This window comes from Suncus etruscus, chromosome 11 (assembly GCF_024139225.1).
Source record: "Suncus etruscus isolate mSunEtr1 chromosome 11, mSunEtr1.pri.cur, whole genome shotgun sequence".
NCBI lineage: Eukaryota > Metazoa > Chordata > Mammalia > Eulipotyphla > Soricidae > Suncus > Suncus etruscus.
In genome coordinates, this window is record NC_064858.1 from 95,599,922 (window position 1) to 95,616,763 (window position 16,842).

At 38.0% G+C, this 16,842-nt stretch overlaps 1 protein-coding gene across 2 annotated transcripts in view; it reads right to left on the minus strand.

Moving 5' to 3' along the window:
• GRIP1 (glutamate receptor interacting protein 1) overlaps positions 1-16,842 on the minus strand; it is a 225,827-nt gene that overhangs the window by 16,131 nt on the left and 192,854 nt on the right. The window contains exons 18-22 of one of the 2 annotated variants that reach the window (XM_049782734.1): positions 7,893-8,049; positions 6,377-6,488; positions 6,207-6,251; positions 5,126-5,161; positions 897-1,130 (exon numbers count right to left, since the gene is read on the minus strand). In XM_049782734.1, the coding sequence (XP_049638691.1) occupies positions 897-1,130; positions 5,126-5,161; positions 6,207-6,251; positions 6,377-6,488; positions 7,893-8,049 (584 nt within the window). The remainder of the gene's footprint in view (positions 1-896; positions 1,131-5,125; positions 5,162-6,206; positions 6,252-6,376; positions 6,489-7,892; positions 8,050-16,842) is intronic. The other variant, XM_049782735.1, reaches the window with a different exon arrangement.

Below are 16,842 nucleotides of genomic sequence, written 5' to 3' on the forward strand. Positions count from 1 at the left end.
CAAAGAATCTAATGTCTCCTGAATAACATAGCTATTTACTTATCAATCATAATTCGGATGAAGACTTTACCTATTCCTTCCAAAATTCCTTTTTCCTGAAGCAGTGCTTGTAAGGCATTTGAAAAACTCTTTGCCTTTCTAATGAAGGTTGGGATAAAAAACCATTTTTAAAGTTTGGATAATGTTAGAAGCTCAAATTTTTTACAAGAAGATTCGACCATAAATACATACTTAATAAAATTACTGCCTGAAAGGCAATCTTTTCTTTTTTTAAAATTTTTTTAGAGAACATCCACTTTTTAATTACTGCAGTTTGTCTAATCACCATAGACAATTTCTGTTTCTATTTAAAAGTGTTTTCACATGTATTTTCAACATAGGGCTTCACATTAAAATATAAAAGGTTGCTGTAAAAATTCTGGAAATTATCCTCAAGTTAAATACATTTATAATTATTCACATTATTTGTTTTGTTCTAAAAATAGTTTCTTTTATTTTTTTGTTTGTTTGTTTTTGTTTTTTTGAGACACATTAGTTATGCTCAGGGGTTACTCTTGGCTATGTGCTCAGAAATCGTTCCTGGCTTAGAGGACCATATGGGAAGCTAGGGATCGAATCAAGGTCTGTCCTAGGTCAACTCGTGCAAGGCAAATGCCCTACCACTTGTGCTACCACTCTGGCCTCAACCTTCTCTTAAAAAAAAAAAGCAAAAAACAAAACAAAACAAAAAACCCAGAACCATCTTCCAAAAATCATGTTTCCAGAGAAAAGTCTCTGGTGGTTGGCTGCAAGCCTTGGCTTCTTTCCCTGAACCTACAGTGGAATGTCATAACCAAGCTCACACCAGCATTCCCACTCTGCAGAAGGAACCCCAGGACACATATGACCCTCCTGACCTTGTGCAGCTCCACAGGTGTTGGGACCATGATCTCCTTTATGTCTTGTTTCATTTTTCGCAGGGGCACAGATTTCCGGCCCACATCTGAGGGTAGGGTGTTACTCCGAGTTGTTTGGCTGTAGTGTGGCCGAGAGCTGCTCCGTTCCTGAAAGCTGGCCTGTCGCCCCAGCTGACTGCGAGATGTTGGGGCCTCGTGATTCAAACTCATCGTGCTCCCCGACATAATCGTTGCCTGTGGCATTGACAATTTTCAGAAACAATTAAGCCAAAGACTTAAAACATGAGGGTTGGTTGCTCAACATTAAACACATTTCTCCTTCTACCCAGTCAAAATACAGTCTCTTCGGGGCATAACCAAAGGCTGGAGAATGGACGTACTAATTGAACTATGAAAGTCTGGGGGAATACTTGGCAAGTCACATTTATAATGCCCATCTTAAATCCAATTTAAGTATTTAAGCCATTGAGTTTATTTAATCAAATACCACTCCTGGCACTCTTGAAGCAAATTGAAAAGTACTAACATTTGCTTACTGCAAACTACATTTCAGCATTAACTTTCCACTGAATGGGTCCGGCAGATGGAATTCATGAGATAACCTTCGATGTATCTTATAGAAACTAAGAACTTCATGGCAGTGGAACCGGGCTGCCTCATGTTGCAGTCTAACTTCCAATGCCAATTATAAATAACAACTGGCAGAAAGGGACTATTGATAGAAAGGTGCCAGTTTCTACCCAGTGCCAACTGACTTCCACTGGGATCACGTTTTTCTTTTGGCTAAATGACTTGCTCCAGAAATTTATTCACTGCTTAATACTTCATATCATATGGTATATGTATGTCTATGTTGCTTAACAATAGCCATTGTGAAGGGCCAGAATGATAATACAGTGGGCGCAGCATTTGTCTTGCATGAGGCCGAGCTGGGTTTGAGTTCTTGTCACTGAGTTTTCTGAGTATCATCAGTGATCCCTGAACATAGAGCCAGGAGTAAATCCTGAGCGCCAGCAAGCATGGCCCAACACATACCCCTCCACTCACCCAAAGGAGAAAATAGCCATTGTGATCTGGGCAGGAGGTTAGGTGCTTGCCCTGCAAGTAGCCAATCCTAGTTCAATCCTTAGCATTGTATATGGTCTGCCAAGCACTCAGGAATTACCCCAGTGCGCCGAGCCAAAAGTGGTCATGTTGGGTGTGGTCTCAACTCTCCTCTTTCCAAGTCAGTGTGTAAGATACTCAGAGAGGATAGCTAACAATCATTTATTACGCTATAGGAATCAATTTTTAGCAAAAAGCAATAAGATAAGGGTTGGAAACTATCAAATAAATTGGGAAAATCTGTTGAGTTTCAAATATATGCCCTGTCTAATTCCCAAAGAATAACAAGATTAGATCCTGAGTAGAGCAAAGTCTGGATAGTAGATCTAAAACCAGTACCATGTTGATGATATTCATTTTTTCATTGAAGTTAGAGCTTATTAAACTTATGAAAATGTACCTGTAGCCAACTCTGTACTCTGGATAAGATGGGTGTGTAAAGGCAAATTAGCATGACTAACAAATCTACTTGAAACCTTGGGAACAGAATTATTATTTTATATGCCAAGCAACTGGCTACAACATATCTGATGGCTTATATCAACACTGATGCTAAAAGTAATACAAGCATAATTTGTAGGGTTTCTTCAAATGCATTTACTCATTTGAGCCTCACGTCACCTTTTTGAAGCAGGTTCTCCTAATTCACAGGGGTGGAAACTGAGGTACAAAAAGATGGCTCAAGGTTTTAATCACTCCCTGAGTCAAAGTATTAAAATTATTGATCAAAAGGGAATAAGAAAATTGAATAGTACTTTCATTTTTATCTAATATTTTATATTATATTTTATTTTATATTCCTGAGATTCAGCTGGTATGTAGCTACATACCACTAACAAGGTCTTTGGAGAGCAGCCAAGTGTTGGATCATGTGTCTGTATATTCATAACTTTGGTTAAACAAAAAAGTAAACTTATGCAGTGTCTGACTAGATCAGTTATCTCACTGATGCTTCTAAGGAAGAAAATTACAATTATAAAAAATCCTGATGGGTCACAAAACATGTATACATGGTGTGCGCAATATATATAGGGTTACACAAAATATAACCCTATAATCACTTTAGTTATTGTAGTTCTTCACTAGGTGAAGAAAAACAGTGTCTGGTAAGGTAAAAAACAAGATGCCCAGGCATCTGAATTGCAATTTTAGCAATGACTCCAATTCTTTTTATTTTGGGAGAAAACTCTAAATCTTTGTTTTGTTTTTTGAGGTGCCACATATGGCAATGCTAGAAGTTGCTGCTGGCTGCACACTAGTGAATTACTTATGATATTGCATGAGGAGCAATATGGGATGCTGGGGATCAAACCCAGGTTGGTTATGTGCAAGATAAACATCCTACCCACTGAACTATCATTCCGGCATCCCAACTTTAATTCTTGAGGGTATATAGCTCCTCAAATAATTACTAGGCTAAGATGCATAATATTTTTAGACAATTAAAACAAAAACAATTTAAGTGATATTATTCACATTATATAACAGGTAAATTCTATTTTCAGTCTTTTGAATTGCCATGGCTAATTCTTTTATTCACAAATATCTTTGCTTAATCCACCATAACTGACTTTATCCAAGGATGGTTTACTGAATGTGGTGACCTTCTATCTAATATTATTTACAGACATTGACTAGTTCTTTTTTGCTTTCTTCCTTCCTCCTATGCAGTCCTCAGGCAGTTCAGGAGCCACTTCCTTTGATATCAGCCCAGTTGATTTAATGCATGGGCCCAGTGCTATTGCTCTCATCTTCCCCCAGGGCTGTGCCTGGTGATTCAGGAATTGAAATGAAATGAATTGAATTGAATTAGAATCAACAGGAATTAAACTAGGGTCTTTGCACATGTGTTTTGATCCATGAGCTGTTTCTCTGTTTGCTTATTTTGTTGTTGTTGTTAAAAATCTATTTTGAAGATCTATTTTTCATTGAGCCAGCAGGAAATACATTCTGATGAAGGAAATAGTATTATCAATAGGTCCTTAGCTCAACTTTCAAAGCATGACTCAATTGCTAAAAGTGAACTTATGTTGAAACAGTGACATTTATGCAAGAGTATGAACTCAAAACTCAAACATAAAAGCAATTAAAACCTAACCAAATAACATATGCTATCTAAGACTTGTTTTTTTTTTATTTCTAGGGCATAGATCACCAATTTTTATTTGGCACAATTTATAGTTAAAGTTTCCCTCCTACATTATTAGTGAGATAAACTTGGAGAGATCTGTGTAAGAGCTTTTAGTTAAAACTTCCCATGCCATATTAAACAAAAAAGTGAAATAGTCCATTAAATAAAAAAAGCCAAAATTGAGATTTCTATTCACATTTATTGAGCACCATATTCTGAATTAAGCACCATATATGTTTTAGTCATTATTATCCCCATATTTTATCAAAGATAAAATGTTTGATTAGAGAGATTAGGTAACTTGTTTAGTGTCTTAGTTTTAATTTTTCCCTTTGGTTGAAACCACACCTTTTTAGTGATAAAGTTGAATCTATTTCTAGCAATGGGAAAGTGACATATAATTTTTATTCCAATTCCTTTATTTTCTAATTTTCTACATTTATTATGCTTGTAGTATGTTTCAAGTCTTAATAGTAAATGTAAACTTCCTATGTAGGGATCTAGCTTCCATAATTTTTTCATAGTAGTATTTTCATTTAAGGCTTCAGAGTAAGTGGATAAATAAATATTCTTTGTGACCAAAGTGCAAAAAAGACTGATTTATGGATTGCCGATCATTCTTCTTAGTTGAGAGGACTTAAAATTCTCTTAGGTTTATAATTCCAACACATTTATTTTCTGATTTATTTTATTTTCACATTTATTTATGATCCCAATGGTCACACTCCCCTGAAGCTGTTAGAAAAAAAAATGTACAGGTTGGTGAAATATAAATCTCTATACTGATGGATGCAGTTTATATTAGATAATTATTTCCAGAGGAAAACACAAACTTTTCATAGTGCTTATTTATAGCATTTTCTTAGCGAATAGAAATAAAACTATTAGAAGAGCAGCATAGTCTCTGAAAGAAAAGTTGCAAAATAAAAAAATGCATGTAAACTAAAACACGTTTCCAAAAGCAAAAGTATAGGTTGAAGAATCGTGAACTAACCTCATTTTTCAGGTTGGGTCCCATTTGCTGATCATTCTACATATAGGCATGAGTGGTAAAAGATTAAACAAGTCCATTGATACTTAGACATCCTACCCTTTCTTAAAAGCTGTATAGAAAAAGACTCAAATTGCTAAAATCTTGGTTTAACTTCAATAGCAATGCCCATCTCCAAGCTCTTTAACTGTGCTCCGAAGATAAAATTCATGCCACATAAATACTATGATGTTGACAAATCCAAACTAAGAGTGTTCTCTATAATTTCCTTTGCAGAGTCACAGACATTAGATTCACATAAAATTTCCAGACATGCAATTGAGAAGCAAAATAATAGAAAGATGGAATAATCTTTGTAAGATTGCAAGTTTCACCCATTTATGCCATTCACATTCCTTATGGTGACCGGGAGAACCTCAGATGACATCAACATAAAAATGAAACTTTCCACTTTATTTTATACATATCAGAAAAAACTTAAAGAACATAAAAGGAAATAGTCTAGGATTTCCCAAGTCAAAGTATAAATTCTTTTTAGCAAATTCATAATGTTGATTAAAGAACTCACCAGGAGTTCATCTATTATACTCTATCTTGCTGCAACTCTTCAAATGCACATTAGGTTAATACGGAATCAGGAAGATTGACAGCCAAGCAGTAGGCACTTTTCTGGCTGCTTACTACACAGACTGGTCTTGCATTTTATTTTTTAAAACAGCTGCACTGTCATCTACTTTAAAGGCCAAACCAAATAAAATTTCCTCTTATGTTCCTCTGAACAATCAAATTAATTTCTATACCAGGTACAAATGAAAACATGCCAAAGGAACCTTTCTAAAGCAATTAAGAGAGTGAGATATGCCACTGCTGGGAGGCTTAGCTGGCTCCTGAGCAATTTGGTGGGGAACAGGTACAGTCAGGGTTAGCAGGGAGCAATGGCAGAAGCCACAAGTCAGTAAGCTTGAGGGTGGAAACGGGGGAAATACTTTCAACCGCATCATATAAAATCAAATTGCTGTCTTAGAAGGCAAAGGGGCAGGGAGGCAGCTTCACAAGCAAAAATATAAACAGAAAGGGTAGCTACCAAGAGAGTCATGTTTCTCAAAGACACACGCCTGTCAGCTTTCTCCTGTGGAAAGGGGTTAAAGCTTTTAAATGAATGAATTGGTGTGGTAAGTGCAAACTAAAAAGGACCAAAAAAAAATTAAAAATGAATGTACAAACAATGATAGTAAGTAGCAGGACTGAGGCTACCTCGAGTTCTCTCAGAATTCCTGATTGTCCACAAGTTTCTAAATCTTCCAGCGCTTGAGACCAGAAGTTTTCCTCTTGCTCAGCATCAGTAGTGTCTGGGGCTCCTGCAAAACTGTGTTGAAAATCACCGTATGGGATTAAAGGCACACTATTATCATTTCCCCCTATATTTAAAATCTTTCTTCTTCACCTCCACGCAAAAACTAGAGATAGCTATTGGATGAGCTTTTATTTCAGCTGTGGTCTCCAAGCAGAGCCAACTTCAATCTAAAGATGTTTGAAGAAATACAGTTTCCAAAACTGAAAGCAAGGACCATTATCTAAACAACTGCATTTCAGAGGGTTCCAGGTAAAGCTGAAGGAGCTGCAGCAACATGGCACCATACTGAAATACCTTTTAGCTAGTGTCTAAAGAACAATGAATCAAACTTCTCACTATGAGATAAAATGTGTTCCCTTCACTTATAAACATCAATACAGATAAATTAAGTGTGATCACTTTATTTTACATTGAGTGTTTATTTCCCATGATTTAATGATTTCACTTTCTGGCATGCTTTCTAAAACAGTACTTCAAATTTTATTGTGCACACAAACCACAGGGGATCTTGCTATTTATTTATTTGTTTGTTTGTTTATTTATTTATTTTAGGCATTGATTTATAATAGTGCTAGTAATAGTCTGATGCATATAATGTTCCAATTCCATATATAGGGTTAGCATTCTTCCACCAGTGTTTTGTGGTCCCCTTTTGCCCATGCCCCCTTGGAGACCAAATTTAAAACATTTCTTCTTATTATAATTTAAGTCGCATTTTATAATAATGTGAATTCTTTTTTTTTTGGTTTTTGGGTCACACCCGGCTGTGCTCAGGAGTTACTCCTGGCTGTCTGCTCAGAAATAGCTCCTGGCAGGCACGGGGGACCATATGGGACACTGGGATTCGAACCAACCACCTTTGGTCCTGGATGGGCTGCTTGCAAGGCAAACACCGCTGTGCTATCTCTCCGGGCCCAATAATGTGAATCCTTATGGTGCTATAACTTCTTACCCATTGATGTGTTCAACATCTTTGACCAATGTCCAAATATAACTTCTAGTCTCCCTCTTTATCTTTCTTCTCCTCCCCACCCACATACTCTCATTTTTCTTTGTGTTTATTTTTGGGCTATACCTAATGATGCTCAGGGCTTACTCCTGGTTCTGCACTCAGGAATTACATCCGATGGAGCCCTACCTTTTAAATAACCAAGAGGGAATTAGTGTCAGATTGAGTAAATGGACAATGATCTTACAATTACTGCTCTAACTAGGGGACAGTAAGCTCTAGCCCTATGGTTTGGTAGTGCCCAGTTTCCTGCCAAGCAGTCACAGATTCTTAGAATCCTGCCTGGATGACTATGACTGTCTTAAAGGAGCCAAAGTGAGCAGGATGTGCCACTGGAAATAGAGAAATTCTGTCTGGTTCAAGTGATGTAAAGATATCTGGAGAGGACTGTGGCTGAGGAAACTTACCCACTAGCAGTGGACTGGTCCCAGTCTTCATTATTCAGCCCCACATCTGGGTATGTCTGGCTTCGAGGCTTTGTAACTGGAGACAAGCTGCTTCTTTGCTTTGGACTCCTCCAGTCATAGGTGTTAAAGGCATATCCTGCAGCCTGAAAACCAGTGCCTGAAAGAATCATAAGAAAGCACAAGCGTCTATTCCTGAGAATATTGTGAGAAAGGTCTGTCTAGTAACATTTTCTTTTTTCCCTGCGGCTTCTACTACTTCGTTCAAGATCTTTATAAGATCTAAGAGCCTATTTTACTTTGAGGAAAAAATACATTTATGCCCCTGGTCTCAATTGGAAATATATATGGATACATCTATATCTATATCTATATGGATATATATAGAATCTATATCTATAATGATATATGGATTATAGATATAGATATATGGAAATATATATAGAGATATATATAAAATATATATATGGAAAATAACATGCTTCCACTCTTTTATGAGGTGCATTCTGTTGGACCTGGCTCTTCTTTTGTCTGGGCAAGACATCCAATGGTCAAGGATGTTGGGTCCACCAAATTCATATCCAACCTTTTTTTTTTTTTTTTTTTAGCAAATTCCATTTTCCTGCCCTGTCTGCCTTGTGCTCACAACAAGGATGTTGAAGGACTTTTTACATATGTCTTTCCAGAGGGTAGAATCTGGCACCAGATGGGGAATCAGAGCCTACAGAGTGGCTAATTGGAACTTGACTGTGATGAAATGTGGCTCTGTGGATCCTCAAATGGTAGTGAGAGGAATGAGGGCTTATTCCAATGAGAAATGATACTGTTAGCAGGTGGGAGGGTCAGACCCTAACAACAGCATTAGAGTCCAGTAGGTACTGACCAGGCAGTTGCATGCCATTATGTGTCACCTAACTTATTCTCTATAAATGTCTTCCCCAAAGGTACTCTTAGATATTGACTATTAAAGATGTGGCTGCTAATGGGTCAAACAGGACCTCAGGTATTTACAAATTTTAATCATGGCATTAGGAGGATCATGTCCACAGGCTTCCTCAAACCAAGTTGTCTGAGAAAGTATCAAGCAGGGTGTGTGGCCCAACTATGGCATTTCTTCTGGGTCCCTCTGAGAGGGCTCCTCCCAAACCAGACAGAACAATCACCAAAAAGAGGTATGTTCACTTTTGGTGTGAGATAGCCCGCTTCTCATTCCCCTTACCCGATTTTACACTTTCTAAGAGTCAGATATTAAAGAGAGATGTTCCTCAGAGGATCCTTTTCAGATAAGCTTACTGCCTATCACCATTCACTTCTCAGAGGGGAAAGTCTGTATGATTTATATTAGACAGAATATCCTTTTAGCTTTCCTTCTATTAGAATAATTCCTTAAAGAACTATTGCTAGTTCTTGATGCCTTAGGCTGGAGCATAAATATGGAGGAACAGATGCCACCATTGAAAAGCACATTTATCCAAACTAAGGATTCTCAACATTAAAATATTATAGTCATCGATTATTGCAATAGTTAACAATTACTGCATTACAACAAAGCAGGACATGAATTGGAAATAGATTTCAAATGATCTTACAGGGAGGCACTGAATCAGCAAACCTGGGTCTGGCCACACTTTCCTGGCTCAGGCAATGAGTCAAGAAGACCTCAGTTCAAATACCGGCTTTGCCAAATTCCTGCTCTGTAGCCTTGGTCAAATCAGCATAAATGGCAACAGTGATATGGACCTCACCAGGTTGGTAGAATTAAAAGAACAACGTAAACAAATACTTTCAAAATTTCCTAAATACAATGCATTTTAGCAAACATTACTTTCCATTTTTGTTTGGCCCTAAGGTGCTTTTCAGATTTTTGGAGGGACATTTCAGGTGATACTCTAGAGGCCAGAAAGTTCAGGCCTGATGATGCAAAACTGCTCGCATCTGAAAGCATGTAGGGGCCACTGGGCAACCCTAGCAATGCTTAGGGGCCACCAGGACAAGACCCAGCAGTGTTCTGGGCCTTAGGCAGTGATTGCAGGGCCAGAGATCAACAGCCCTTTGCAGTCTCTTCTTGGCCCCAGGTGGCCATTATTTTTTATTATTTATGAAGTCATCCAATATCCCATTTTAAAAATAGTATTATAAAATAGAGAACCAAGCAAGGGAGTTAAGCCTCAGAATTAACAATTCAGTAAATGTTAGTACACCTCCAAAGGGAGGTGAGAATTGAAGTGCAAAGTTAATAACTGTAGATTCCTAGTCTCAAACAGTGCAAATTAGCTATACGGACAGGAGAGAGAGGAGGAGAAACAGGCCTAGAAAATGAGATTTCTAAACACTGAGAAGCATTGTCTTGTTAGTTTGAACATACTGATGGGAAGAGCATTTATGCTGAATGTAGGTCACAAAAGTTGCCAAAGAAAAGGGAACATAAGACGGTGGAGTAAGAGGCTAAGTTGGCATTTTCTAATAGGACTGGATAAGATAGATTGGGTAAGGGAGGCAATAAAAATAAAAATCCTGTTTTTCATCTACATGCTTCATTAGTGAGTTTCTCCTTCACATCCAAACAAGAAAATATTCTAAAATATTCTGGTCCTTCTTAACAATCTCCCTTAGCAATATTACATATTCATCCCCATAGGAGGAGCAGAGATTTATTCAACAGTAAAATTTTGATAAAGAATGCTGGATCTGTAATCAATCCCTTCATGGCTCTCTCTGGACTCAGTCCCCTGTTGTGGCTGCTTTGTGAGGCAGGATACCAAGGTCCACACCTGTAACTTGTTCAGTTCAAAGGGGGTTCAAGTCTAAATAAGATGGAAACTCAGATGCTTAGTCAAACATCCGGGTATTTTTCCACCCTTAGTGCCAGAATATCAATTTGGGGAGTGGGTACTCAATAGACTTCTAGCTTTCATTGATGTTGAGTTCTATGTATGAGTTCTGTTCAAGAATATGTAAATGGAACTCCTTATGGATCCTCTTTTTTGGTGCCTAGAAGGTAGATAAAATAGCTGGAGCCTCAGTGTTTATATCTTGGGTTGATTAGATAATCCTATGATGGAAACCAAGTGCTAGGCAGATAGATGATACAACTAAGGGTTTGTGAATGTACTGTAGAGTTATATATTGAGTTTTTTTGTTTATTAGTTTTTGGGTCACACCTAGAAATGCTCAGGATCTTTAAGCAGGTATTATTCCTGGTAGTGTTCAGGGGATCAAATGGAATGCCAGAAATTAAACCCAAGTAAGCCACATGCAAGGCAAATACCCTACCATTGCACTATCACTTTGGTCTCTATACAATTATATAGGACTTTAAAATATCTTTTCAGTTCTATTCAGCTGAGTCAAATTCACCTGATATCCTGGGTGGTAGTTTGTTTTTTATATCTGCCTATTCTCTCATTTAAAGAAACTCCCAAGCCATGATTTGTTATTTGGGGAAATAACAAACCTGATTCTGACTACAGGCAGTGCAACTTTACTCAGGAAAAAAAATCCATGATGTCTTCAATTTCCATTTCTCAATTGATCTGGACTTAATACAAAGGAAGGAATTAACATTTCCAAACATCTATGCTATCTAAATATGATAGATTCAAACTGCTAGAGAATAGTGAAGTAAGTCTCAAGAGGTAGATAGATAGTCTGGCAATAGGATTCTCTTTGTAACTCAGAAGAACCATTTTCACATCAAGGTCAGTGTGCCTGAAGAAAAGTGGCTTCTTGGTCACACATTTCTTCCAGTCAGTAAGCCACACCACAGAACATCAAAAAAGCACGACCATATTGTAACAGTCACATTGAGAAAGCAGAAACCTGCCACGCTCAAGGAGAGAAGATGGTAGCTCTGAAGGCTCAACCAGTATCAGCCAATTTAATGCCTCTCTGATAAGGACTTTAGAGAGGCAATTTTGAGGTTGTTCAAGGAGCTCAAAGAAACCATGGACTAGAGAATAGTAAAGTTTAGGTTGTGTGGAGTATAGAAAGGTCTTATCAGAAAATATTGAGAAATGAGATAAAGTAATTCTACATTAGATTATAAAGAATTCTTCATTGTAAACTAAAGACCTTTGACTTTATCTTATAACAAAGGAGAACTATTGTGTTGTTGCCTTTTTAAAAAAATATAGGTAGTGTAAATAATACGTTCTACCTTAGATATCGTGATTACAATATTGTTCATGAGAGGGTATCATGCTTGCCATGCTCCAACTTTCCATCCTATATTAGAATGTTCACTTCCCTCTACCGCTGTCTCAGGGTCCCTTTTTAGTCCCTCTTCACCCATGTTAACCACAGTAATAGAGAGGCAAGAATAGATTTGGTTTATCTAACGATTTTGATAGCAATGTGGAATGGTAAGATACTTACAGAAAGGAGACAATTAAGAAAGCAAATATTTCCTCCTTCACGAATTTTCATGGTGGGTGGGGGGTAGTGGAAAGATTGAGTCACACCCAGTGGTATTCAGAGGCTATTCCAGCATTTGCACAGAAGTGACTCCTTGTAGTGCTAAGAAGCATACTTGCGCCAGTTGCATTGCATGGCAAATGTCTTAAGCCCTGTATCATCTCTTAAGTCCCTAGATAAAGGTTTCCATACACAGGTAGTGCAGGCCAAGGAGAGATGCAAGAGATATTCAGTTGTTAATAATGTGACATTTAAAGAGGTGCTCAAGGTAAGATGAGTTTATATAGCATGGTTCCTAATCTATTCAAATGAGGACACCTAGAAGGAGTGGAAATATGGTGGCTTTTGTTGTTATTGATTTGGGGCTATGCCCAATAATGTTCAGGGCTTTCTCCTGAATCTGCACTCAGGAATAACTTCGGGCAGTAATTCTCAGGAGACTATATGAGATACCAGGGTTTGAACTCGGGTCAGCAGCATGCAAGGATATTGCTTTGTCCCCAGAAACAAATATGAAAGATCAGTGATGTCTCAGAAAAAAGCCACAAGAGGACTCAAGAAGGTAGCCATCTGCAAACCAAGGGTGAAAAACTACAGGAGATTGCAAATCTGTCAACATTTTGATCTTGAATTTTATTTCTGGAATAATAAGGGAATAAGTTTCTTCTGTTTTAACCATGAGTCTATGAAATGAGGTTTAAACAACTCGAGCAAACTACCGTATTTGCCGGTGTATAAGACGACTGGGCGTATAAGACGAGCCCCTAATTTTGCAGTTAAAACATAGGTTTAGGCCTATATTCACTGAATCAGACAGAACTCCTGTGCTGCAACTGTATGTACCACAGTGAGCCAATCACAACAAGCAGAGGTTCAAAGGTTCTACTGTCATAGACTTCCTCTCTGACTCTGGCCAATCTGAGCAGGCTTTTGACAGTGTAGATTCGGTACAGAACATTGTCTAATTTGCATGCATCAAAAACCTGCTTGGATTGGCTGAGTTAGAGAGGCGGTCCGAGCAGCCTTGCAGTGATTGGTGCAGGACCGAGTTGGAAAATTCGTTTTGTGGCAATATTCAGACAATTTTTATTTAGCAGCATATTGAAACATTTTTCAGGATATACTCGGTGTATTAGACGACCCCCAATTTTCGGTTGACTTTTTTTTGTTTCAAAAGTCATCTTATACGCTGGAAAATACGGTAATATAAGGCATATTAAATTCAGTTTAGATTCCTTTTAGTAAGAATAAAGTTTTTTTAGGGAGGGGTATACCCCATGGCGGTCAGGAGTTACTCCTGGCTTTGCATTTATAAATAGCTCCTGGCAGGCTTGGGAGACCATGTAGAATGCCAAGGATCGAGCCCAGATCAGACTTGTGAAAAGCAAATGCCCTCCCTACCCACTGCTAGCGCTCTGGCCCTGAGAACAATGTTTAGTGTTATAGTAAAAAATAGGTCTTCACAAATGTAGACATGATAAAAAAATTGGTCTTCACAAAAGCACTTTTGGAAGCTAATGAGATCTGGGTATAATGACTTTTATTTTTAGATTAACTATATTTTAGATGTAAAATTCAAATACCCTATTATTGTATTGTTTTCAAAACCATAATATATTATAGATTAATATCTTCCATTTGTAGCTCTTAATTCATATTCAAGATTAATTTTAAAAGTAAACTAAACAATGTTGGTTCATATTTATGGATTCTGAAATTAGAGAAGGGTTTGGAAATTCAATTTTCAACTACAATTTTAGGAGTGTAGCTCCTGCCACTTTCATTTTTGGAAGCCAACTTTAGTATACAAGTGTGAGCCAGAAAATTCCTTGCCAAATTTGCTTCCTAAAGACCCAATTTTGTTAAGGATGTAAAAATGAAATCTTGTATTTGTGTAACTATTTGTCATTGTCCTTGCCAAAAAATTTCAGTGAGCGTGGATTAGACTAAAGTTATACAATGACAAAGAAAAGGTAGTTCTATAGTCTCTCAGAGATCACTTCCAAACCAGAACTGATAATAAATTACAGAATGCAATTCCTTCTTCCGTAAAGCTAGAATGTCAAACCATTACAAATAAAGAAACCTACCAAATTCTGAGAAAGTAGAATAATTGGGAGTGATGATAAGAAGAGAGAAGATACCTAGGGATAGAGATTTCTGGGAGCGTCCAATCTTCCAAACCAGGGTCCACTGCAAGAGACAAAACAATTCTTTGGAGCACTAGAGTGGATCAGTTGGTGGCAGGAACTTTCATGACCAGCATGGCATGTGGGTAAAGTCAGGGGATTAGGAAAAAGATAGCAAATACAGATGTGCCATCATAAAGATTGACAAGGTTAAGTCCCACTAATATGTTAGTCTCCTCTTATCTTGAATCTCCTTGTACAAATCTGAAGAAACACTCATAGGATTTCTCAGAGTGAGAAGAAAGAACAAATAAGACACAGAGGACCTAGGATATAGCTGAAAAAGCTGGCACATATACTTTACATACAAGATGCCTTTCCCTCTGGTACCTCTGCTTTCCCTCTAAGGTACTATTGGGCGTAAACCTTTAACACAAAGCCAGGGGGTCAACACTTATCCTGAGGACTTCTGGGTGTGGAAGAAATTCACAATAACACACATAACAGTAAAAGCCTGAAATTCTGATAAATCAGAGGGCATAAAGATAAGGGTTAAGAAAATGAGAGAATGGAAGAATTTAAAGCCGACTAGAAAAAGTTTGCATTACAGAGCTAGAGAGTTATGCAATAGAATTGAGTCCAATTGTGGACTTTTAAAAACACATTCCAGTTTCTTTTATTCTAGCTTTGATCACGCAAATCTATTTTTTCTCTTTTTTCCCTTTCCATCAATATACTTCAAACTGTTGGTACTTGTTAACTGTATGGTCCGTTATCTAGTAAATCCCTCTATCAGAAGGTTCTTATCTTCTTGGTCTATCAGTAAATACTCTTAGAGTGCTGCTGCTACTATAATGTGCCCACCATCAGATAGTTGTGGAATGAATGAATGGAATTGGAAGCAGAGAACAAGAAATAATGTGAATGCAGAGAATGCTGACTCTTGGCCCCTTTTTAAAGTGCAAATCTAACCAAAATGAGGGAATATGCACTGAAAGGCTTTATGGGAAATGTGCAAGGTCTTCCTGGGATAGGATCAAGGTAGGGCTGCTTAGAAGCTGCAGGGACAGTTTAGTGGGGAAACTCACGTCTTCCAATATGGCATTAAATCAGAAAAGAAATATAGTGATATGTCTTAATTTTGGGGGGAGGGACCCAGATGGCAGTATTCAGGGCTTGACATTACTTTGAGCTTAGGGATCAGTCCTGGTGGTGCTTGGAGGACCATATGTGGTGCTGGGGAGAAAACTGATTTGGATGCATGCAAGGCAAACACCCTATCACTCTGAATCATCTCTGTATTATTATTATTATTATTATTATTATTATTATTATTAGTTTTTGAGTTACACCCAGCAGCACTCAGGGGTTACTCCTGACTCTACGCTCAGAAATCGCTCCTGGCAGGCTCGGGGGACCATATGGGATGCTGGGATTCGAACCACTGTCCTTCCACATGCAAGGCAAATGCCTTACCTCCATGCTATCTCATCGTCTACCCCCCACCTCTTTTTGTCTTAACTTTTTAAAAGACTGTCATTTAGATATTTTCTTCCAATATCTAACATTTGTTTCAGGAGCTCTGATTGGCTTGAAAAATAGACAAACTATGTATGGTGACCTCTAAATGCTTCAGAGGTGTTACTTTTAGGAGTTTTATTTAATTTTTATTTAATAAAATTTGGGCCATACCCAGTGATGCTTAGGGATTACTCCTGGATTTATATTCAGAAATGAGTCTTGGTGGTGCTCAAGGAAGTAAATGGGATGCCAGGGATTGAATCTGGGTCAGCTGAATGCAAGACAAATGCCCTTCCTGGTGTGTTATGGCTTGGACCCCTCTATGTCTTAATGGCACAAACACTATCTGGAGAAATCTGGTGCAACTCATATCACACAAAATGAAAGAAAAGCAAATAGACTGTGATCTTGGAAAACACTAAGCTCAAAATGAGTGACAGGTACAATGGGAGTGCAGAACTAGAATGTTGAGGGGGGTCTGCAAAGGTAGTTCTGTCTTCACTTGATGAAGGTGACAGGCAGCATTTGTTCTGGGCCGTCAGTCTCTTTGCTTCCTGAATGCTTCACTTTAATCAAGTACAGACTTAACCCTGACCCTATTCAGAAGAGAGGCTCCTGGGATGACATACTCTCAAATAAGTTACCTGTAGAACTAGGGCTATTTTGCTTGCAAAAGCAAAGATTCAAAAGACGGGCATGCTCACTGCCTTTGTGTATCTGAAGGGCTGTCAAGGGGATGAAGCTTTCGACTAGTTCCCAATGAGCTTGAGGGTAGAGCTAGGACAAATAGGCAGAAGTGACAGGCAGGCAGATTGCAGCTCAATACCAGAGAGAACTTTCTAGCTACCTGAGTAATGCAAGTGGACAGGGAGAACTGCCTCAGAAATTAG